We start from the raw sequence: 26,421 nt of genomic DNA, 5'->3' as shown, positions 1-26,421 counted from the left end.
ACACATACATGCACTTTATTTAAAAATCAGTTAAATCAGTTGCTTTAAAGTGAGACCATGTAAATTTTAAAAGTTAAAATAGCGCTGCGTTGGAATTTAATAGTAATTAAAAACACCCTTCCCTGATTTAATACACTCAGTAGTGTTCCTGCTATGGCCTTATTATCAGTATCATGGTTATGGTGCTAGTTATTGCTAGTTTTACACTATTGTTTAGATATTAGCATATCCAGTAATTGTCATTTTTGAGCACAGTGGACACCGCTCAGCAAAGACACAACCCACCCTAAAACAAATAGCGATTCAACAGCAGTGGATGTTTTTGGCATCAGTTCTTAAAAAGAGTTAGGGAAACTAACTAAGAAAGAATTTAACTTTAATGCCGAGCACAATGTGATAGATTATGACTTGTTAAAGTGATGTATCTGCTCTGTTTTGTTACATTAAGGTGAGACATGTAAGGAGTACATGTAAAGATTCACAGGGGATTTTATTTTGTCTGAGGTGCAGAGCTGGCACTTTCACATGTCTTTCAGCACAAGTAACAAAGAATGCTGTGCACGTAGCACTGACAGAAGATAGAAAAATGAGACTGTCAGTTTTTAGTCATTTCATATTACCCAGTCACAAAACAACGCTTTGGCCACTGCGAGCCTATCACTCTTCCTCTTTGCTACTGAGTTGAACAGCAGACATCCACCTTTTGTACTCTCAGCTCTATTCAGCCTCTTATCTGTTCCTCAGTCATCCTCCCCCTCTTGTCCTCCCTTGTTGTTAACGTTTTGATACAGTAGTGGTATGTTCATAATATTCTGCAGAAATGAACCCGGTTTTCCCTTTTTGCTTTGATGTTTTGAAACATCTGTCAGGGGTCCCAGGTCTTATCTTGAAAAGTCCTCAAATGGTCATCAGTTTTTATTATTGACTGTTTAATACTGTATATAAGTTAGCTACACATTTATTCTAATAGTCTGGTTTTACAAAATGTTAAATGTCTAAAAGTCCACAGTTTGGAGTCTCTTCAAGCAGCTTGGCCAAACCCCATTTGGGAATGCTGTTGTACTTGGCCTCACTGTCCAGTCAAATAATGACTGGGCTCCCTGTCTCATCACTCAACTCTCACTCTAGTGACAACATGGGAAGCTCGCGCTCTCATTTCATCTTTCTTTGGCTTTTTATACTTGTCCGTTAAAGAGAGAGAGAATGACAACAAGGGAGACACGGGGTAAAACAGGACAAGAGCAGATTCAGAGTTACTGTAATGATTACAGATAAATAAAGTTAAAGCAGATAAAATAAAAGGTCCAGAAATTACAAAAAGGCAGAAGCAGTGAAATAAGAGACGTCATTCATCTCCAATTTGTAGGGCTTTGATCCAAAAGCAACATGCGTGAGAAAACTAAAAGGATTCATAAGCAATTAATTTTTTATTATGCTTTCAATCTTTTTAGTCCACTTTTTATCCACCTAAATGCTACTGGCTCAGCTGAAGAGCTTTTTTTTCCCACCGGACTTGAAATGTCCCATGTGTAGCACTTACAAAGGTTGTCATGGAAGCCTGCCATCATTTTGAGAGGAGGCGACTTACTCAGAAAGTTTCTGTCTATGTGCCAAAAGGCTGAAAAGTGAAATAAAAGTGGGCTTTTACTGAAAAAATGGAGCATGTGAGCTGCTTTAATCTACAACATGGCTCTGCCGAGGAGGCAGGTCAGCTATTTGTGTGTTCAATCTGTCAGTTGCTGTTAGGTGCATGTAAATGTCTGCTTCCCTCTGTGTGTGTGTGTGTGTGTGTGTGTGTGTGTGAGCAAGAGAGGGAGAGCGAGAGAATGTCTTTGTGTCTTTCTACACATTTGTTTCTATATGCTTATATTTATGTTTGAATGCACATGTCTTTCATCATGTTTGTGTGTGTTTCTGTCTGTATCTCTGCATATTTATGTGTTCAACTTGTGTCATTTGTTTTGTTTGATTTTGTGTGTGCTTGCGTGCACCCGCGCTTGCATGTGTGTGTGCGTGTGTGTGGTCTGGTCCTCTGTATGTCGTCACTATAATATGGTGGTTTATTTTCACATCTATGACACTATGTCAGGCAGCTGTGTCACTCACCATGGGGACTCCAACACACACGCGTATGTGTGTGTGTGTGTGTGTGAGGGAGAGAGAGAGAGACAGGGGGGTAAAGAAGGAATAAGGCAGAAATGCACACACTCGGAGCACAAATCATAGGTTTGTATGCTTTAGGAACCAAGGCAAAGCCCACATGGTGAGAATTAATCTATACATTGCTGTCACACTCGAAGAAAGAAACCATTTTTAACAGTAAAGAAATAGAGACACATTTGTCCAATAAAAAATGACAGACTGTAAACTAGATCAAATTAAATCTTATTCCACAGCAAAACAGCCTTGGTGGTTCTGAAATGTTGTCTGAAAAATTTCGACAACTTCCAAGAAATATGAAAGTTGACACTCTATTCTGTCATGAGTGTACACCAGTGGGTTGGTGTGTTAGCAGAATGCATTTCTTTGTTTTCATATTTGGATGAAAGCATGAAATATAGTGAGGATTAGCTGACACCACAGAATAATAACAGCTCGTCCAGTACCAATACAATTTCAAATATAGTTTGGCAGCAAGGGCGTCTATTTCTTCACTGATGTAAACTGAGCCTAATTCAAGTTCTCGCTACATTCATAAAATTTGCGTAAAATCTGTGTGTGACAGACCACAAGACCAAGACTGAGAGGAAGGTAGCATGAGAAAAACAGAAAGAATATGTGTATGTGTGTCCCTAACTGAGATGAAACACCTAGAGGGTCAAAGGTCATCCCACCCAGAGTCCAGTCTGAGGTCTTGCCCTCAGACCCCTCGGGAGGTCAGACAAACACACGAGTGTGTGTTATCCACTAGTTAATGATTGGTTAAATAAATGGACAGGCTCCCTGCTGTGTCATCCATTTGAACAGACACTCCGATGAGCTGAAAAGACACGGTTGTGGTCTAAGTGGTGGTGGGACACACACACACAGTAGGACACCTAAAAATCAGTCAGGTGGTGTGAGTTTTAACACGTACACAGCTGACACATCCTGTGAATCATTTCATGCACACATGGACATGCACTGATACAAACACGTTATCTATCATATCTATCATAGTTAAACACACCTTCCCTGGGGTAAAAAAATGGAGCAATGTTTGAGAAAAGATGTGCACCACCTTCATCATCATAAACCAGTCAACAGCAGCAGGTTTTACACTTTAACTCATGGCTAAAAGTACTTTACTTCTGATGATTATGGGTTGCTTCAAACAGTGGATGTAATTCTAGTCTTTCCCTCCTGTTCCTGCATGCCAACATTTGTGAGGGAAACTGACTTACGTTTATATCTCAAGTTTGTGTTTTCAACCAGGCAGACCACTGTATATTGTTAATGGACTCAAAGTTGCTCAGCACGAGCAGAGGAAGACATTTGCTGTTTTTCATGATGTGCTGTAAAACCTGGAGTCCAAAAACCACACTGAGGATGACAGATTGAGAGGGAAGCAGAAAGAACACACACACACACACACTGTGACAAATATATGAATCCACATGAAAAACAATGCTCCCTCTGTACTTCATATGCACACACAATCCACTACATACATACAAACTTTCCACTAAAAAGGCTGGCACTCTCCATCCAGCTTCCCTCCAATTTGACCCCCTCCTGCTGGGAAAGGCAGCACGGCACACTGGACAGCAATCTGGAGGACTGCCGTGAAACAGCAAACTACGAGTCCCTCTTAATAGCTCCATTCATTAATTCTTGTCTTTCAAATGGCTCCAAGTGGGAAACTTTGCAGAGGGTCCAACTGAGCTGAGTGGCTGTGAGAGCCAGCCTGTGCGGTTGAAAAGATGTGAGGGCCCAGCGCTGTGGCCGACTAGCCCCAGAGAAAAACTCATGACAGAGCTGCCTGCTGAGGCTTAACCTTGAACTGTGGGGATCCGAGCACAGAGCAAGGCCAGTCTGAGCTTTGTTTTTCTAAAAAAGCATTTTGGCACCAACAATGTTTGTTTCATTAGCCTGGCTTCCTTCACAGGACTCCTTAGAGGCCACCCATTGATTGCTTATCATCTCATATGAACAGTACCTCATATGCATGATGACAAAGTGGTATCTGGTCTCTATACTGCAGATGTTTCTTTATGGTTCATACTATAAACTGTAGGATACAACAATTCCTTTATTTTGACTTTCATTAACTTCTTTTTACTGATCAGCAGTTTTACTTTACTTAATATCAACTTGTCTGATGTTACAGTAACACTTTGAATATGAATATATTTGATTTGATTTTAACATGTGATCTGAACCACAAGTGTTTGTGGAGGCGGTGGCCCTGAAAAACATGTAATAAAACTACATGTGTCTGTGTAATATAGAAGCCACAAAAAATCATTACCAAACTGTTTAGACCTTGTCAGCCTCTTGTTTGTGTTTTCTGCTCTGTATATTTGCTCTGTAGTCTAGTCATCAAACTTTCACCAATCCCGCGATATGCCATTTTTTGTCTGCAACAAACAATTTAACACCGCATTTTTCTTATCCAACACTAAAAGTCAGAAAAACAAAGTAAGCGACTCGCTTGTGAACATAATGGAGCATTTAGCTACTAAAGAGACAAATATTTCTTCTTCAGGAGTTGGTGGAGGCCCAGTTAGCAGTAAAATGTGAGTGAATACTTGACTTTCATCAGGTGAAACACAGTTCCAAATGAATGACAATGTTGCTCTGTCTCCTGGATATCTCAGTAATCAGCTGTTTTCTAAAGTTAGCACAGAGTATATAAGTAGGATTCTGTGAGCTTCTTTCAGAGTCATTCTGCCCCCTAGTGGCCAGAAATTACCTAATACAACTTCAGCAGTAACCTTCTCATTCATTTTATGAATAAACCAGAGCCTGTATTAACTTGCATTTGATCACAAATCACCCAGCCATACTTCTCAAATTCTTATCATCGCACTGTCAGTTGAGATTTATATGTGTAGTTGCCAAAGGCAGTTCGTGACCGAGTGTATAGCACCGGAAAAGTTTATGCACAGTGGGAAATCTTGTCAGCTGATATCAAAGTAAACTGTCCAAACTTCACTACGCAGTGTATAAAAAGTGACTATAATTTACAGTTTCCAAACATTTCCTTTAAGAAGTGGAGGCAGAATGCAGCAAGCATACAAGCATACAGTAAAATATGGGTCTTACACAACTGTGACAGCTATATATCACAGAGTTTTCCTCAAAGACTCTCAATAAATATAACTGTTATTTTTCACATATAGTTGCCAAGACAAAGGAGTTATGTGTGTGTGTGTGTGTGTGTGTGTGTGTGTGTGTGTGGATGATGGGGGTGCTGAGAATAACTGTGGGCCCGTACAAAGTATCTTGGGAGGGGGAATGTCTCAACACAACCCACACACACACACACACACACACACACACACAATCTTCATCCCAGTTTACCTCTCCTCTGTGCCCCACATTGATGAAGGCACACATGGGCTGGAAAGCACCGGTGCCACAGGCCAGGAGGTGGGTGCGGTTGTAGGGCTGCAGAAGGCGAACAAAGTTGGCACACTCTGTCTAAAACACACAGAAACATACAAACAGGTTAAAACCTTGTCTCTCAACAAATAAAACAAAATTGTGGAAAGGTATAATATAATATATTACATAAAATTGTGATCTCATTTGAACATCAGGATGAAGTGCCAGTAGTGCCAATCAATCTGAGCACTGACTCGACAGATAAACAACAAAGTATAACTTTACATTTCAAATATTTCATGTTTCTGCAGAGGTACAGAATGTGAATGTTCACACTTGCACACGTTACATATGCATACTATAATATATATACACACACAGACACACATACCAAAGAAGGGCTCTTCAGTAAATCAAATCACACAGTGCAACAGTAACTGTCATGCAAATGCAGATAAGTTGATTTTTAGGGTACTGAAGACAACCAAACTGATTTTGTAACAAGCCTTATTGATTCCACATGTTTGTAATAAGGGCCAAGCAAAGAGCTTTATTAGATGAAATATGATCCGTTCGGTGTTCTGCATAGGACTCATATCTCTCTTTGAATTTCAGCCAACAAGACCGATGCTGTAGAGTACGTTCCTTCACATTCGGGTCAAAGGACGTTTGTAAAGATTTGTACAACATCAGAAGCATTTTGAGTTACAAGGGATATGAAGACACCAACAATAACTACAACTACTTCAGGCATTTGATAAGCTCTGTGACGTTCACATCTGAAAGGGAAACAAAGACTGAACAAGAAATCCAAATGGACAACGTTTAAAAGCCAGAAATAGACACTCAAATACGCATATGAGTGGGAACAAAAGTAGTGGTGACTGAGGAAGTGAGTAGTGAAATGTTTCTGTACTTCACAGAGGTCCAGAGGAAGCAGAGGGCAAGAATACTTCCTTCTTCCTGTCTGAAACAACAGCAGTTGACAAAAAGGGTGTCAGCTGAGAAGGAAGGCATCAGGCAGGTTTCATACTCTCAAGTTAACAAGGTCAAACTCATATGTGCACAATAAGAGTCTGCTGTGTCTCCGTTCAAAATGTGGGAGCACACAGCACGTATACATCTCCAAATATCAGGTGGGATGAGCTGAATGTCACCCACGTGTGATGGTGCACGTTTCTTTATCTTTCAAGAATGTACACATTGTTTGTGAATTTCCTTTCCTGATTTTGATGCATAAAAGTGGTCATGTGCGCTAGTCTTTTTTCTATTTTTATGAGCGCACGTGTTGTGTGCGAATCACTCTAGTAAATCTGTCGTTTTGTATTTCTGTGTGACCCTCTTAAAGTTGCAGTCAGATGCTCAAACATTGTTGATCATTTCCTCGAGTGCTTTAAGGCGATGCAGACTTGATGTAAACTGTGTCACTGCAGTAAAAGTCATAGTTTACATCATCATATTACCCCTCCCCCCCCCGGCTTATGTCTTCATCCAGACAAAACCTGGACACTAATAAACTAAACAGAAACATATTTGTAGTAAAAATGCTTTCAATAGGGCTAAATTTGCTGCTAATTGTTAAATAGATACAAGAAAAGAGCATCTGGGCTTCACTTATGCTGGTATATTTCTGTTGCTTTTGTGACACACCAGCACATTTTATGTTCAGCCTGCTGGAAACATTTCCTTGAAAGAAAAAAAGAATTAAGTGTGGACCTAACATTATGTCTCTATTCCTTGTACAAGATATATAAGAGCCTATACCAAGTCGACTGAGAATGAATAGAAATCTTTCTCTCCTATGTTTCCGTTCTACTGCTCAGGGAGTCATCGTAGACATCTGTGTGGCCGGAGAGAGTGAAGAGTGGAATGAAAAATGGAAAATATGTTTCTGCTCTCCCACCCTGGGATTTTGGGGGTTTATATATCTGTGTGGTCTTACTGAGATTAAGTGGCAATAAAAGGGAGTGGTGCAAAAAATGAAGTTGTTTGATCACTAAATCGGGTTCGTCTCACTAGAAGATTTCAGGGAGTTGTTCATCGAGCCACAAGTGAAAAACTAAAAAATGTAATCACAGCATAAATAGTCAAGGTCAGGGATATTTGGTGGAAACAAAAGCTTGCAATGTTCATTTATTAATCTCTGAATATCAAGGGGAGTATGGCTTACCGCAAATAAGTCTTTCCCAGCAATAGCAAGCTGCTCATTCACAGTTCAAACTTTGAAAATGCCCAATGAAACCACAGGTTTAACATACACAAATAAGAACACTGCCAAGACCTCTGCAAGCCTCTCCTGGCCTGTAAAATTCGCAATACCTCCAGTGGGGTGATTTCGTAGTTCACGAGGGCACTGTGCCTTAAACAAAGCTGAACATTTCAGTGTAGTCGCAGTAATATTTACATGTATAATATTTTGTAATATTCAATATTCAAATTTAATAGAAGATGAAGGAATGAAACGCCAACAGCAAAATAATTTCCTATATTTCAAACAATTGTATCAATGGTTGAAGAACCAGATCCAGTTCAGTTGAGTCATTATAAAAAACTGATGATGCATTGATAAACTCTTCCAGCAAATTTTTTTCAGAAAAGACAAAAACTGGGATGAAGAAGCAGAGAACGTGACTCCCCAGAGCCAAAGTGGAGACCAATGTCTTCTTCATAACTGAAACAAACAAAGTTTAGGGTAAAATGCGGTCTTTATTATGAGAAATATGAGCAGTAACTGTACTTCAGGCTACAAATCATTTTAATCATGGTCTGATTTGTTTACAGAGAGTATAACACTGTATCACAATTTGGCGAGGATACATTAATGTTTAAAAATGCTACACGTAAATACATTCAAGAAATTCCCCCAAGGACCGAGAAAATGGTCCTCGTGCTATTTTAAGTTTACATAGGTTGGCCATTAGTTCTGAACTTTTAACCCTTTTGGCACATCGTCAAATGAATGGTGCTGTTATTTTAGGGAAATTAAAGAGGTTTGTACAAACAGTGCACTGATGATTAGCTGTGACTCATAGAAAAAAGATGGCATAGTTTTTGCCTTGGCCTGTCAGAAACAATGAACTTAGATTACGTGGAATTGATTTTTTTTATTATTTTTATTTTTTTTAATTCTTGCAATTCGTGCAATGCTCAGTAAAGCTTTGTTCTGGGAGAAAAAAAGCATCTTTCAAACACTAAAGGCAACAGTGCAAGTTCAGGTAAAGCATGAGCTCCTGTTTTGGAAATTTTGAAATGTCCATGGCACACAGTGGTAGAGCTTACATGAAGCTAACAGCAAAGCCAGACCTGTTCAGTGATGGTTGACCCGGGCAAGGAGAAACAAGTTTCAACATGGGGAGCAGTTTCCAGTATAAACAGCCAAAGCTCAGTGGGGAGAAGTCCGATTCTGTAATACTAACAGGATATGAGGACCAACACATTCATGTACACACGCTCAAATATGCACACGTACAAGCCTACAGTGAATAGGACCTCATACACAAACACAATCACAGACACATGTAAACATCATAAAAACAGTTCAAAGTCGGGCAGCTGGATGAACTGGCCTCTCCAAGTCTCTGGTCTCAGCAGTTGTTTGATCCTCGCAGAAACCGGCTTTTGAAGTGATTGATTTCCAGACAGCACTGAAAACATGCAGTTATGGCATGAGACTTGCCAAAATCCATGATTATTTTTCCGTAATATCTACCAACTCCTCCAACCATGAAACCAATCAAATTAAATTGAATTAAAATCAACTTCAGGATAGAAAACCACAGTCACCTACTTGACTTCCTGGCTGGGGTAAGAACTGTAACCAACATTTACCAACATTTTGGCAACAACAAGAGCCGCAGACCACGCTTGGGTTCTGCGTCTCACTCCACCATCTTCTTCTCGTTATTATTAAACAAAAAACATTAAAAAGACATGGAAGGACTTGCTTTATCTTCCCAAATCAGTGTTAAACCACAGCATAAACAGTGAAGTACACTTTCTGACTCATTAGCTTTAGTTTCTTAGCTTTAAGCATAAACATACTAATGCTTACACAAGTCAATACTGAGAATGAGACTGAGCATGCTTATGTTGGCCCTGCTTCGGTCACATCAAGGAGTCAGAAACTGAAAGAATTATGTTTAGGTGCATTCTTGAGTAGAATGAGGAAGTTTTCAAATTGTAGTTATTTACTGATGCTGGACAAATGTACTGATCACACTCGTACCTGTGTGAACTGCAGACATGCTGTCACATTATGATTTCATTTCTGACCTCTCTCCCAAAGCTCAATTTTGAATCACATCTAGAGGACTTCCTGTCCAGTCTGTTCTCTTTGTCCAAAGACCTAAATTACTGTTCTTTGGTTTGTTTCAGAAAGTTCACCTGCAAAAATCACCCACTACACTTACAAGAGTGTTTTCTAATCCACCCTTTAAAGCTGATAAGTCTTTAAGTCGTGGATAAAAATTTTACTTTAAAGGTTAAAATAAACCAGCATTTGCATATTATTAACTACATTTTTTAAAGACTTTTTGTTGCAGTTTAACAACCTTAAATCCTGACTGTTTTTCTAGAAAGGTCAATCTCCTTCTTATCCATACTTAGACACAAAATTCAAAAGATTTGCTTCAAACAAAGTGAAACTGATCACAGCTTTACTGATAAAGCCAAACCATTAGGGAGGCCAAATTGCTGACACCATCAAGCTTGTCATGACAGAACAAAGTGCAGAACTAAACGCACAAACTGACTGAATCTCACACAGAGATGTGCAGAATTGTAACTTGCCCACACAATGTCTCATTCATTTTCTCAAAGTCACAGTATCTACAGTCAGAATGCCTAACTTACTATCTCTGATCCCCTCTCTCTCGAAAACTGTCAATTGTGCTCAACTTGCAGCGCATTATAATGTCGCAATGTGTCGCAACCTTATCCCACTAGTGATGGAGGAAGTGACTGGCTGATTAGATCATCAGTCCAACTGTAAACAGAAGATGCAAAAAGATGAAGTAGAAAAATGTGTTAACAGTCAGAGCAAGATACGGCATGCTTGGCTGAAGTCAGTGAGTGCCTCCCCTCAGCCTGTTATTTATTTGTCTGAGCTGTAATTGATGACAGTGAAGGTCACGAGGTTGCGACTCTGGGAGGAAACACTATCAGTAAAAACATGTTTAAGGCAGTATAGACACTTGTCAGGAGACGGCTGTGGAGACCGAGGCTTTCATTAAAGGGATTTTTTAAAAAAGGACATCCCTTGGCTTTGTTTATTTATTTATTTTCAATTCTCTTTTAAGGTATATGCATATTGAGGACGGTCATGCAGCTACGCTATATAGAAGACAATTGTTGATTTTTTTTTGTTTTAGATTTTCACTTGTACACACCAAAATACACAAAGCAATGTGAAGAGCTTTCACCATTCTACCGCTTTCACTTTTTTGTCAAACTCAGTTATGTTTCACAGACGCAGACAGCAAACATATGAGATGGAATATGCGTGTGTGTGTGCGTGTGGGTGGGAGAGTGTGTGTGTCTGTTGCTTTGAAGAGACCATGGGATGGACCACTAATCCACTGAATTTGATACAGAAATATTCAAACACAGAGACGTGAAGGAATGTAGAAAGATTTCTGTGTAGTTTAACATTAGTAAACAAGCATCTTTTTCTGTGAAAGAATTATACACGCACACACACACACACACACACCAACCAAAACCTTAATCTAACCTCAGTTCACACCTTATCTTTAACATTAACCAGGACCTCAAAAATCATGCTTTGCATCATAAAGAGGCAAGAGATTGGGTTTCCATGAGGACTTCTGGTCCCGACAAAGTTGGTGCTTATAAAGAAGAAGGACCCCAATAGGTAACAAAAAATAGTACAAACACACACACACACACACACACACACACACACATTTGGCACAAGTAAGGTATGGTTACACGCATCCTGTTTTAATAATAATGTACGGCAGCGAGCACACACACAGACACTGTGCGTTGTGGGAGCCTTGTGAGCACCGTGCCGAGGAAACACCTAATAAAACTGACATGAGACACCCAAGAAACACCTGCCACTTCAAACACAGAGATTATACACCTATAGACACACACTGTCTAAACTGTTCCAGATGGAGGCAGCTGTCAAACTTCTTGCCATGAGCACAAAAAGTCATGGTGCTTTTATAACAGCATCCTGATTTCTGTGTTTGTGTGTCTGTGTGTGTGTGTGTGTTTGTGTGTGTGTGTGTGTGTGTGTGTGTGTGTAAACAAGTAATTAGTGCAAGTTTATGTATTCTGAGCAGTGTTAAAGCAGCTGAGAGTTACTTCTCCAACTGGGACCAATTTTATCGATCTCTCAGTACATCAAAGAGAAGAAGACCTCATTTATTCCTTCTCTTTCAATGATTCTCTCTTTCTTTTCCAACTTTCTACTTTCTGCATTGCATTCTTTATGTTGTCATGTTCACATGACACTCTCTTTCGTCTTCTGTGCTTCTGCTGGTTCTTTAACCTGAATGAATCTGAAAGCTGAATGAGGTTGTGTAGGAGGGTCCATTCATTACAGTGTATTTTGAAGCTGAAACTTCATTCTGAAATGTTTTGTTTCTTGACCTTATTTGAGGTGGTTGCTTCAGAATCTCCCACTCCTCTTGTAAACATGGCCATAATTAGAGAACACTGTCTTCCTTTCATATATTTTTCTTCTCTTTTCTGCTCCCCTCCTGTATTTACATTTTCCCTCCTTTATTCCTCTGTTTTCCTTGATTCCAGCTCCATCTTCCACCTTCTGTATGTGGAAAGCACATTAAGAGCTGGACTCCTGCCTCCATTTTTCTCTTCCACAGAACCAATAAAAATCTTCACTAACAACTACAATGCTAGCTTACTGTTCCCCTACATCTCTCTGCCTTTATCTTTCTTCACTAAGAAATGGTTTTCAAAGTTCATATTATTCATGTTGACATTGTAGTTGTAGACTTCATTAGAGACTATAGTTTACTGCACCTTCTCAGGGACTTGGCAGAGCTCAGACTGGAGAACCATTTGCTGCAGTGTAGGACACTGAAGCACCAGTATAAGATAACACAGCACTAAATTGCCATTCACAGTATATTTTACTTTGTTGTATTGCTCGAGGCCCACTGTGCACATCCCATCACAACATGTGCCATTTGGGGACTTCAACTTGTAGTGCTGTAAGTGCATAAATATTTTGTATTTTGGGTCTAAAATCTCCTTCACTAATTTAGCACTGGAAAAACTAGAACTAGAAGAGCAGAGTAAAGACTAAAACTACTACCAGATTCAACTGGAGACCAGCCAAAAACTCTGAAAGCCCATACACCAATATGACAATCCAGGTTTCAGAGGACTCGAGTGCCATGCTGAGACCTGCTTTTCTGCTCTTTGCTGGAGACATTTTGGCAGAAAGTGTAGAGCTGCTCAGCAGTGTAGGTGAACGCAGTCACATCATTTATGGAAAAAGCAAACTCTGCTAGTTTCATTTCTGACCGCATTGTTCAAGTTACTGTTCACAGAAATGAGCATCCATCTGCAGGGCTCAGCCGGTAGATTGGATGCAAAGCATAGTTTACATACAGCAAGAGTGCAAACAAAGTCGGTGAAAAGTAGCCGTTAAGAGATTTGATCTCTTTTAGCATGATTTGTGGCTAAAACTTATCTGTGAGGGTTGCAAAAGTTCCAACTTGCTGTTGGAAGTGAACAAGTCCTGACTGAATGTTCGTAATGAGTCAGTACCAACTACCAAGGACACATATGGGATTTAAATGTAAAAATGGAAATGTGTTAAAACAAGCAGGAGTTAGCTACTTACTTGTGGGTCCTTTCCCGTTTGAATGCAGTCCTCTCTGTTGCCAGGTAAGGGGGGCCAGTAGATCTACAAAAGAAGATAAAAAGAGCAACACAGGGAAAGAGGAAAAAAGAGTGTGATGATTAATGACTTAACTTTGGACAAATGCAAACAATCACCTTATTCAGCCCTATTGCAAAATGTAATTGCTTTTTTTTGAACCCACACAGGTTTTATGTGAATCCGTTAATGCAATCAAAACATAATAACCAGCCCAGTGTCGTTAAATTCAAATTATTTCCCTGCAAATTTAACTTTCAAGCAATTAGAGGCAAATTGAGCAGAGTGGATTCTCCATACGTAATGAAACAAAAGCTTTGGAATGAAGCTTTTCTGGCTTGTGAAGCTGAAACATAAATTTTATATGCCATGTTTTCTCAGTGTTTCTCTTTCTCTGTAATTTCTGCCTCTAGAAAGGAATTTGTGGTGCTCACAGCCTTAAAAACATACATTAAAAATAAATCAGCAGCATTGTGTCTTTTCAGAAACAATGTCCTGCATAACCTACTGATTTCACATTGACCAGTTTTCATGGGAACTTTCTGCTTAATTAATAGTCCGTATAAAATGAGGGTTATCCAGAGTAGCAAAAATTGGTTTTTAGAATTTGATGTAACTATTGAATTATTTTCAAATATTCATTCAGATAATGTGAACACTAGAAACAGAACTGCTTTAACCATTGTGTTCTGCTGAAGTTGTACATCTCAGAGACAGATATGTATATGAAAACCTGTGCAAATGAACCCAAACTGCTTGTATGGTTAGATAACACTGTAAGTAGGGCAAACAGATGAAGACGTTCCATTTTTTTTTCAATTCAGGTAAATTACATCATTCATAGAGGCAGAAGAACAGGTTGCATGATTTTGCCACTGAGATGTACCTCCCTTATACCACTTAACACTTTTTTCACATATTGATTAACACTATGCTGCCAGAAAAATTGATGTGGAAGGTTTTCGGTTGAATTATTCTTTGGGCAACACTCTTATTTGCATACTATAGACAACATGGGCTAAAAATTTAGGTCCCAGAGACTCATTTCAGTCTCCTTCAGAGTCAATCTTCAGTTTCGTGCCTAGAAAAGAAATTAAACTTTTGGCTGCAGATAAGCAGGAAAGCTGTTCTCAGCCAGACCCTCAGGGTATCCTAAAGGACCATCTGGAGAATTTTTTTTTAAGGAGAATATATAAATAAATAAAAATCTGTTCCATTTTCAACTTCTCACAGTTCTCACAGTATAGATCCAAGAATGCCTGATTAGGAAAGTCCCAAAGTCCTCCACTCATACAGCCAATTCAAGAAGGACATAAGGTGAATCTCAGATAAGAAAAAAATAAAATTTGGTTTTCACACTGCATTTAGATGAAGTGAAATCTCTGCTGAAGAGGAAAGCCCAAGTCTGCCTCAGTATTTAGACAATGACGTGTGTAATACTGCAGTTTCGTGCAGACTACCAGAGGGTTTCTCTGAGACAATAAGTCCTTGTCTGGCCCAGTAGAAAACTGGCTTTGTTTTAGCTAACAGGGAAAATAGAAACCAGAGAGGAAAACAAATGGTCCTGAATTACATTATTTGTCAGATTATGTTCAGTGTATAAGGAGCGCATGTGTGGGTGAGAGAGATAAAGGTGTAGAAACAGAAAAGAGTCATTTGAATTTAAAAGATGAGTGACTATTTCTGAATCATGTTCTCTCTCCTCTACATATCAGTAGTAAAACTTTAAAACATATTTATTTGCTTTCATAAATGCCAATTCACAGACAATTCTCTGACAAGTTCTATATGGGTAAAGTATGTGACACTCGAGAGCCTGGAAATGAGATTTAAACAGGCTGTGACACGGTGGAGTGCACAGAAACACTTCTTTCTGTAAAGAATTAAATAGCAGATAAAATCAGAGTCAAACTGATGTTCAAATATTTGCCTAAGGTGTTTTCATATTAACTAGCAGTGTAAGTGCAAATATTTGTAGTTTATAGACTTACAGTTTTGTTATGTAGGATCCAAACTTCTGTAGGTTCTTAGAAGCTCCTATGAGATTCAGATATGCTTTGAGGTTTTCACAGAATTTCTTCAAGTCATATATTTTCTCACTTCTATATCATTTATTGCCAGATTACCTTTTTTGTCGCTTAAGAGAGAAAGACCTATTTTTAAATCATATGTGTAACATGTTGTCTTTTGACATCTAACAACACGTTTCTCCGCAGTTCACCTTCCACTTCCTGTAATTAAGAAGTGGAAGGTTCAGTGCAGTTCACTGATTTGTTTGTTTGCAGGGTTACAGAGTGGTAATTCCACTCCATTAAATTTTGGAGTGGAACCAAATCACTGGGTGGATACACAAATTATTTTTCACTTTCACAGAGTAACTAGGATTGGGCTGACCCCTCCTCCAGGGCTCAAAAAAGCAGCAGTGGTCAAGCAAGCTTAACAGTGAATAAAGAGAGAGAGCAGCATTTATTTTTGCCAAGAGTTAGATGAGACCCCATTGATAATGTTGGCATATCTGTATGGTAAAATAAGGTTCAACTACTTCAGCTTATTGTATCTCATGAGTTTAATCCAAAAACCAGTGTCATGAAAATGACAAATGGCTGTTTTAGGGGTTTATGAACTGATACTTGCCAAGTTTTTATTTATGAAAACTAAAGACAAAATGGATGTTAATGCATATTTGACAGACAGATCCACCTTCACACCACATGATTGTAAGTTGATTTTGTCAAAGAGCTGACTTACAGCTGTGGGAAACCATTAGAAACATCATTTGTTTCATGCCTGACTGAAATGAATGAATAAATTAGGACTGGTCTAAAACTTGGCTTAAAATGGTTTGGATCTCTGGACCAGTTTCTTTGGCTTGATGCTGGGCTGATATAAATGTGTGCCTATCAAAAGGTCTGGCTCACACACACAGTCTAACCTAAAGCAGTCTGATAGCATGCTTGACTGTTACTGATATACTGTGAAATCAAGCCCTGCCTAAAACCTGGCTGGCAATAGTTTGAGTCAGTGTGCTGCAATATTCAATCCATCATCCAAGAGTCCTGCAACGCACACTTTAGGAAGTATGGCTGACCTCCACCAGCCACCCATGTTCCTCCCTCTGTTTAACTCTTGACACTTCACATCTATGAGACTTTGTCTCTTCAAAGTGCCCTTCAGTTTTTAATCCACCCTCAGTCGTAATTCATGTTTGTTATGTCTTTGATCTTTGAACTTGGGACAGTGTTTATTTTAACAACAAAAAATCTTTTCAGATCTGCAGACAGGGCAGCCAAGCAGGATAGTTTTGAACACAGGCTGTCCTTGCATGTCCAAGCTGAAATTGGTCAGAACTTTTAATCTGAAGTTTTGAACTAAACAGGATGTTAAAAAGCATCTATAGGAGCAGACACAATACCTCACAACGTCAGCCAAAATCATGGAATGATAGACATCATCAAATAACATCTCTGTTCATGTGCCAGCTGCTAAACAACATGCAGAAGATCAAAACCGTCCCATGTACTTTCAGTTCAGAATATACCAACTGAGGAAATCAAACTAAACAACCACTGGAAAATTTGATCAACCCAACTTGTTTTTTGTATGCACATCAAATAAATGCATTACTTCACAAGTCACAATAAAAGCACAAAACAAGTTCTCTGTAAATGTTATAATTTTGATTGCATTGTTTTGTGCATTCAACTTGTAACTCTATAACAGTAAATGCAGTTGGGAAGAAGATGCTTTTTTGTTTTGATCAGCTCAGTTGTACTGCATGCACAGAACCATCTGTCTTTTCTATCAGCTCAGTGTTCACCAGCCAAAGCACAATCTGGCAGAAGCAGAAAGAAAGAATCATCTGATTCAAGTCCTTGTGTTTGACTACTTTGCTGCATCAAGAAGCAACAAGTCTATAATTGCTTGATTTAAACACTGGACTAAACATTATAACAATCTTTGCACCCTTAAATCCTGAAGCTAATGCAGAAAAATCCTTGTCCCTACAAGGAGGGTTTCAATTTCAACGCCCTTGTATTCATTAGCTCATAACATAACATTCTTTTGGGGCTACAAATATTACTCGAGAATTAAGCTACACTAAGCTATCTGGGCCCGCAGCCATCTCCAGTATCACCAAGGGTGCACAGCAGCACAAGATACACTAAGTATCACTGAGCAAAGCGTGCTGAAGCATACAACAAAGTTTTTGACAGGTGCCAACCACATTCCCAATCAACAAAAAAAACAAACAATAAGACCCCAGTTACCAATCTTATCTGTTTATGTTTTAGCAAGGACAAAATGCAATATTTACTTCATCATATGAAACATTTACATGAACTAAATCAGTATTTGTTTTAGTTTTTCCTTGGTAATGATCATTAAATAAATTGTTCCACTTTCCAGATTTGATTCAGTAGGAACTGGATCACGTTTGGGCAGAAGCACATTGGGTGCACTGATTCATGTCCATCTGACTTGTTTTCAACCAACGCCTTGTGTTTGGAATTACACATTACTCCCATCTCTGATTTTACTACACTGCTAGTCAGAGTTACAGTGGAAAGGGTGGCAAACTAGGTTTTTATGGCAAAGAGATGTTGTAAAAACCTGCCGGGCAGAGTTTGAGCTGGAAAACTGTGGTTTTGTGTAATAGATTTTCACAGTGAAGTGAAGTGTCAAGCCAACTTTTAAATGTAAACCAACCCTTGTTTTAAAGGAACAGTTAGATATTTTTGTGATTTACACTTATTCAGTTCCCTTTCTTTCCAACAGTGAGATAAAATTGGTGGACAAGACTAAATGTCATGATGGTGCATATATATATATATATATATGTGTGTGTGTGTGTGTGTGTGTGTGTGTGTGTGTGTGTCATCTGGTAAACCTTTGTCTAATTGAACTGCCATTGCTGAGAGATTTCACAACAGCTGGCACTCATAGAGGCATGGGGCATTAAGCCTAAAACAGCTTGCAGCCAACTAGCGCATCAGCAAGCTTCTTGTGTGACTGTCAGCCAATAGAGCAGTGAGAGGAGGCTGAAAGAGGGATGAAGAGGACTTAAAGTCTGGATAAGGTGGGTGACATTTGGCTCTCTGAGTAAATTCCATATTCTTCCATTTATTTTCTGTTATCACCGCCTCTGTGATCCATACATGAGAACAGGTACACACATTTCAAGCACAAACACACACTGCTGCTCTTAAGTGCTGAAGTACATTGAAGATGTTTGGGTTATTTTCGTTCTGTGGTTACCGGAGACCAGTTTAATGTACCACAGGTTATACTTGGCAATTACTATGTAAAGTATAAAATATGAATAAATGTGATGCATATTTTGCCAACTGTTCTTTTACAGATATATAAAGAAATGAAATGAAATCCTGTTTTAATTTAAATCTGCACATTTCCTTGGTGCCAAAGCGTTCCACTAAAAGCTCTCAGAAAACTCATAAGACATAACTCAGATATAGTATCTCCCTGACTTCACAAATCACAAACAGGATCTATATACTGTATGTCTACTGTTCCACTTAATAAATTAGATTAAATATGAATTCCATTCTAATATGAGAGACATACTTTTCTATAATTGTTAGCATACTGTGTCTGGTTTTCTTGACTTAAACAAGATGTTCATCACACTGATGAAGCGGTTCATCTCATTGATAAAATACTCTCCTCTGCTACTTTTCTCAGAATGAACAAATTTTAGAAAAAGTTTTTTACTTAAACTCAAAAAAGCTTCATTTTTAACGGCATGATAGCAGATTTAAAACTTTGATTCTTCTCTCGCTCTGTTAGAGTCTGAGCATTTAATGACAATTCAACTGCAATTCTGCAGCGCAGTTAACAGATCTGACTACTGAATCATAATTCATCTCTCATGTTTATCTGGCAAAGAAAGCTGCTGTTATGCTGTGAAAGAAATGCTTTCACAGCATAATGTGTTTGACAAGCCTTAATGACAAATTAATGCACAGATTAAGCTTGACATAGATGGAAAAGCAAGGTTTAATTTATGACAAGCTGCACTTTAACAGGTGTTACTGTGCCTCGAAAGATTGGAGATTGGAGAACTGTGTTGGTACAGGAAGCGAGATGTGAATCGTGATTGTTCAGGTGAGAACAACCCTGTTTGTAGAGGTTGATCAATCAAAAATTACAAAATTACCCAAGTAGACACAATGTGCAACTGAGCTTTCTTCAGGCGTTCTTTATTATTTTCATCATTACTTTCTGTGACTGTTTCAGTGATGATGCAATCGCAGTAATATAAAAGATGGTTGCTCAAGTTTGAGTCACCACTTGTTGATTTACAACAGAGTGCTTAAACAGATGTTCTGTAAGGGGGCGGGGGGGGTCCTGAAAAAAAACCCCACACAAAATCCTACGCCTATATCTTCAAGTCATACATCATCTTTTACAGACTGAAACCCTTTGAAAGAAAGCTTAAATAAAAATGAAATGATGACTGTAGACTGTACAGTAACTCACTTTTTACAAAACATCCATCACCAGAGCAGAGCAGAACGCATTAAAATACTTAAACAACTCAACTGTAACTGGTATTGCTGTCTCCAACAACCTCACCTCTTTGGACTCGCTGCTGGCAGGTCCCAGCAGGAGAGAGTACAGCACATCTTTGCCTCCCAGGAAGAGACGGTCACGGTACTCATCCAGGAAGACGGCGCTAAGAGAGAGCTGATCAAGATGGCCGCTGAAGATAGATGAGCGGTTGGTGGAGATCAGGTCTGCAGAAAGAGGAGAGAAAAGGATGAGCACTGACAGCCATGAGAAAATAGAGCCAATGAGCCTCGCCCGCTGCAGCTGCACCTGCAGCTGCACCTGCTCGTTGACTTTTCTCCACACCCAGCCCCTTGGGTTACAATATATTACAGGTGAAATTTAAACACTTTTCACACAAGGGATACGTAACACTGCTGGCCTCATCCATCTTCTAAAGAGATGGAATTTTGACTTTCAAATCTATGTGACTTATTAAAAAAAAAGTGCTGATATTGAGGAAGAAGAGTGTTTTCTGTTCTCCCACAGACCGAGATGTTTTAAAATGTTTGTTGCTGTTGAAGTCTGGTTGACCATGGTGACCACCATTGACCACAGATTTATTTTCACATCAGATTTAATCATTTAATCTTAGTTGATAGCAAACAGTGCACAAACTGAATAACGGGATGTTTAGTTGGGAATTCATATTTGCTCACCAGCTATACGTAAAACACTGAACAATGGAGCCAGATGTTGGTCAGATTACTGCGGTAAGAAGGCAATGGAAAAATAGTCAGAAAATGAATCACCTCACGTGTGAAAATTCCCTCTCTTGCAGTGTTTCATAGTTCATTAAACTGATTTTGTGCATAAGAAAGAACAATTGGGATTTATTTATAATGATCTTAGAAGGCACTTGAGGATCTGCATTTAATCAGTCTCTCCGAATGTTTGTGTTTTATTCCTGCGCATGTTTCAGCTTATGCTGCTGCTGCCATTCTGATAGCATTCAGTTCACACTTGTGCTGTGTCTAAAGCGACACAAAAATGTTGATAGGTCCAGTCCAGTAAGACTGTGGTCATAACTTTGACTTGCATGTGACCAGAGTGCTTATTCAGACATGTTAAATTGCTGTCAGATTAATGTAAAAGTGTGCATGTCTGAAACTGGTTTTACTTGCTCCCTGTGGTTAAAATCTGGAAAATGAGTGTGCTTTATGATTTTTTTTCTTTTTTACCCAAAAACTTAAGTGTTCTTTAACTTCAAACCCCTGTACTCACAGTGTGTGGCATCCTTCTATTGTGCATGCTGGATTGATGATTATATACACAGAACTCCTGTGTTTCCTGGGTTTGTTTCCTGAGTGAGACGTATGAAGCATTATTCCTCTCAGATGGTTTCAGATCGGTTAATTTTTAGCTTATAAATTATTGTGCAAGGCAAAGTTCAGTTATGTTAAACAAAGTGCCAAGATGAATGAATCACAATTTGACATTTTTGATTTATAGGTTCTGTAACGGACCTCCCTGTGAAATCCTTAAAATTGGATATATTTCCCCTTTTACTTTTGCATTTTGAATTATCTCTTTAATTTTCCATGTCTTCTGTATTTGTCTCCAAACCTGAATGTTGCTGCTGTCAACACATCATTCTTACACATCCCAGAAAAGAATGACAGCACCAAACACAACACGAAATGTAAAACATTTACTAATATGTCATAACAATTTATTGTATCAAAACCAAGGCTACAAAGTGTACATTTTTAAAAACCAGTATGTCTGATCGCTGCAACTATTGTATTTAAAACCAGTTATATTAAGCAAGTTGAAAAGCATCACACACACACCATACACACTCCCATATAAGTAAACATGTATCAGTGGGAGGGCAGGAGCCTGCACCTGGATCTCCTCTCTGATCTGGCAGTAGCTTCAAAGTCAAAGGGTTGATGCAGTGACTCTGCAGGAGTGGTACAGCCCGGGTTGAAATCAAGTTCAGCTAGACATGGGGTGTCTCTCTCACATGCACAGACGCACGTATATTTAGTATATACATACACCAGTACACAAATAACATCAGGCTCCCTGCCACAGTTTCAACATCTTCCACTTCCTCACAGAAACACGTCCTACATCTGCCTCTAGTACATTTCCTTTTCTTGTCCTTCCTCTTCTTCTGTATCACCTCCCTGCCTCTACCTCTCTCTCTCTCTTTCTGTCTGTCTGTCTGTCTGTCTGTCTCTAGGTAACAAGATGAGGAGAGAAGTATTTGTGTGAGAAGCTGTCTTCAGCGTGCAAAACTCTCAGCGGACGAGTATTTGGGCTGAATCAACTTTCTGTCTACCTCTCATCACTTGTCTGACACGCTCGTTATTCCCTGCACTGCTTTCCATTCTGTCCAACACACACACAAACCTGCACACATACACACACGGTGAGAAAGTAGCTTTCGTCATTCACCACTCAGCACGGGTATTGACTAAGTGAAGCCCATGGGCCCCTTTTACCGGTGACACTTTGTCCATCACTGGGGCCAGTCACACACACATACACACACACACACACACACACACACACACACACACACACGGTGACCGATGGTCTGGTGATTTCTTTATTCGAAACTCTGCAGCAGCATTTAAAGCAGATTTCAATAGTTGAAAACAGCACAACTAATGATTTTAATGATTAATCAATTTCTGTCAATTGACTGCAATTTTCTGTTAAACTGGCTCAAAATTTCAGCATGATTACACACACACACACACACATATATACCCTCACCCTAGATTACCCTCATACCCTCATTACCAGTGTGGAAGAAACTTTTACAATGAGGGGAGAACATTTTCAACAGTTTAACACTTTAACGTGTTTCTCAGCATATCTACCTGCCTAATAGGGTCTGTGCAGCAGCCAAATCAAAACCAGAACAAACCGAAAACTCTGCTGAAACACTCTCCTCCACTGAGGCCAACCAGCATCAAAGCCTGTTAAATGTTGTTCCTCCGAAGCTGTTGGCAAGAGAGTAACGAGCACACACACAAGCAGAAAGACATCAGGGATGTACTGTAGGGAGAGAGACAGAGAGTTAGAGGGAAGTGGAGAAAGAAAATTGGAGAGCAGAGCTTTGTGGCTTTTAGCAGCTGGTAAAAGTCAGAAAATAATGAGTAGGAAAAGAGACAGGAAGAGAAAGCCACAAGACAGACAGTGATGTGTGATGGATTTATTGGGCCTGACAGGGTATAAACACAAAAATATGACAAGGAGACAAAAGATAACCTTTAGACCTGTCTCACATTACACACTGGAGATTTGTGCCATTGCATATTTTAACACCAAATGTTTTATTTTCTCAGTGTACGAAAAGTATTCATTATTGTCACTTTTTTCTATGAAAAGCTGATTAGAGGAAGCCAGTTAATGTAAGCATAAATTAAACATTAGCACTGACACACAGAAGGCAAGGTATTACAAGTGGAAGGTCTACGGGTTACTGTGACAGTTTATCAGCACAACATGCAGCTCGACACATTGTCAGCTGATGACTGTCTGTCTCCACGAGTTCAGTTTTTTCCACGCAGCTTTGAGCCCTGAGATGACCTCAAGCTGAAGAATGAGTGATGAAGAACGACTTGTGGTGTGAGCAAAGACCTTTAACAGATACTGTAGGTGTAGAACGAAATCTCATGTTCACGACACACCTCTTTGTTTTGACAGGGAAACCTGCAGAAGATGGATACTGTTAGGTTTACAAGTGACAATTAAAAACAAAGACAAATCTTAATCAAGTCCTTTCAAACTTTCTGACCTTTTTCATGTCCAGAGACATTGTGGTTAAATACCATGCACACCACGTAATGGTAAATTCCTGCCAAAGAGCTTTGTGGCGTGTCATACTTTTACTGTATTCATGTATTTCATGCCTGTATATCTTACTGTCACAATCGGTTAAAGGAAAAAGGCCAAAAAAACTCATTCCAAAGTGTACACAATGTGTCAACTGGGCTCTTTGTTCTTGATGGTTCTCGTTCTTGATGGTTCCTTTAAATGAGCGCTAAAGTCAGAATAGGTATTTTTCTTTCTCTATGAGATGACACAAACATGTACAAATGACACAAACATGTTCCTTCTTCCAATGGCTTGTAAAAGCAGCATCACGCAGTGGTTTATACATAGCTTCTAAATAGCTGGTGCCAAAATGAAACTAGATTAAAAGTGTACAGCAACATGAGACACAGTGCTCCCAGCAGCATGCCAACATCAATCTAAGTTTGCAATGTGCAATAAACACAAAATACAGTAAAGGCTGATGGGAATGTTATCTGTTTCGCAGGTGTCTATGTTTCATGAACCATAGTATTGAACAAAATGAAATTCTGACCTGATTATGGTGCTAGAAAAGTTAAGGGATCATCGAAGTTGTTTAAGTTCATCCAGTGGTGGCCGTAAATGTGCATAGCACAGTTCCAGTTGCTGAACTTTCATCCTCAAGTACAAGCCTCGAGCCTGGAAACAGATTCCCTTTTGACGTCTCTTGCTCTTCTATCTTTCCACCTTGTATCTCATAAATCGCTAAGAAGAATACACAAATCTCCCCCAAATACAGACGAGAATGTAAGCACATAAATACCACAGCCACTACCATACACACACACACACACACAAACAGAGGGTAAAGGTGAGCTAACAGCTTCCATATGCAGCTTGTTATCACTCCAGCAGCTCATCGCTTCACTGCTGTGGAAAGCACACCACTGTCTCACCTCTCACCAACCTCTTCCTGCCATCTGTCTGTCTTCACATCTTTTCAATCCTTGTGTAACCTCTCTGTATTCTCTATCGCACTCTGTCTCCTCTGTCAGTCCATCTTTGACTTCCTCTCTGAAGTTATTTTTCCTCTCTTGAAGTCACTTCTAAATATGTCTTCAATTTCGTCTCTAATGCCTGTCCATCCATCTTCCTGTCTCTCTCCCTTTTGCTTCTACATTTTTCTCCTTGTCTCTTTTGTATCCATCTTGAATCTCAAGACCCTATACAAGGACAGAGTTCCTCACAGCATCCATAGGGAAACTTCTACATCTGTCTCCAATGTGTGTCGTTTCCCCAAGGGGAGACGGCCGACGCTGCATTGACAAACAGCAGCCGTGCCAAAGCCAGGCGACACGCGAGAGAGCATCTGGTTCCACTGTACGTGTCAAACCTCAGCTATAGCATCGCACAGTCTCAGCCACTTCAAAGATATGTCTGCAATAACCTACTCTGAGCCATGTTTACATTGTCAGTGTTCCGCTTAGTCAGGATCCCATGGTGTCAGTCAAATCTGTGAGTCAGACGTGGACTGTGCAATCTAATTTACTACTGCGGCTGGAAAACCATTTGCTTATTTGCATACTTACATAGTTCTTTCATCACCCAAGGATCACTGAAATGTAATCAAACTTCTGATTTAAGATAAAACGAAAAGATCTGGCCTAATGAGGCAGAGAGCAGCATTACAGCATACATTTTTGTGGTGATAAAGGCCAAATGTATTACAAAGTAGTTAAAAATAACATTTGCACTGACGGGTCTGGAAACGAGTGAAAGTGGGTTCAAGAGCAGAGACACGAGGACAGGATTCACAAAGAAAAGGGCAGAAAGTGAAAAAAAAAGTTCACTTCCAAATCTCATGCTGACATCTCTAATGTACAAATTGGGCAAAGGCAGAGCATAAGCTTCGTTAAGCTGCTGACACACACACACACACACACGCACACCCCACAGTATCACTTTTGTTACTGTTGGCTCAGTGGGAAAAGGGGACACATCTGAAGCCTATTAGATGCCCTGTGCTACAAATGTTTGCCAGGAACACATACACACACAGTCACTGGTTAAATCACACCTATTTCCATCTCAGCTGACACAACTCACTATCAGACTCTGTTTCTAAACGTTGCTCTTTGACATTTTGTTTTCATGGGCTCTAACACACAAACACACACATTCATGAACAAACAAAGACCCATTAGACTCGTTACACCGCCGACAGACTTCCCAGGGTATCATTAGATCTGGGCTGTATATTGTTGCAGTGTGCCAAGTATTTCTGGAATCTGCTGTGTGCACAAAAAGTCATCTCACAGTGCGTCTCCCCTTCGACCCCTCCCACTCTGCCTCCTCCTCCTCTCCCAGGTCTCATATTCCGCTCATCCCCTTAATTTTGCCTCCTCAGATGGTTCTTTATGAGATGTATATCAGGGTTGGACAAATGACAAATTATGGATGATATCAAATTATGATGATATGAATCACCGATGATCTCTTGACTCAAGTCTTTCCAGTGCCACCAAGCACGGCCTTAATTTACCTTTCAATTGAACATTTGGTTGGTTCTCAGACATTGATAACTTTGGTCATCAACTTCCCACATGGTGCCAAATGTGAGGCTAATTTTTTAGGGCTTTGAGTGAAATAACTTTACAACTATTGGATCATCAGCATCATTGCTGTACAGT

General features: G+C 39.5%; 1 protein-coding gene across 1 annotated transcript in view; it reads right to left on the bottom strand.

Annotated features, from left to right (window-relative positions):
• sema3bl (sema domain, immunoglobulin domain (Ig), short basic domain, secreted, (semaphorin) 3bl) overlaps window positions 1-26,421 on the bottom strand; it is a 62,885-nt gene that overhangs the window by 22,043 nt on the left and 14,421 nt on the right. The window contains exons 2-4 of the mRNA XM_046396324.1: window positions 20,003-20,163; window positions 13,373-13,435; window positions 5,506-5,625 (exon numbers count right to left, since the gene is read on the bottom strand). Coding sequence (XP_046252280.1) covers window positions 5,506-5,625; window positions 13,373-13,435; window positions 20,003-20,163 — 344 coding nt within the window. The remainder of the gene's footprint in view (window positions 1-5,505; window positions 5,626-13,372; window positions 13,436-20,002; window positions 20,164-26,421) is intronic.

Source organism: Scatophagus argus, chromosome 8, assembly GCF_020382885.2.
Source record: "Scatophagus argus isolate fScaArg1 chromosome 8, fScaArg1.pri, whole genome shotgun sequence".
In the NCBI taxonomy this organism is placed as follows: Eukaryota; Metazoa; Chordata; class Actinopteri; family Scatophagidae; genus Scatophagus; species Scatophagus argus.
Note: the sequence above shows the minus strand (reverse complement) of the source record. Positions and strands in the feature narration are given on the sequence as shown.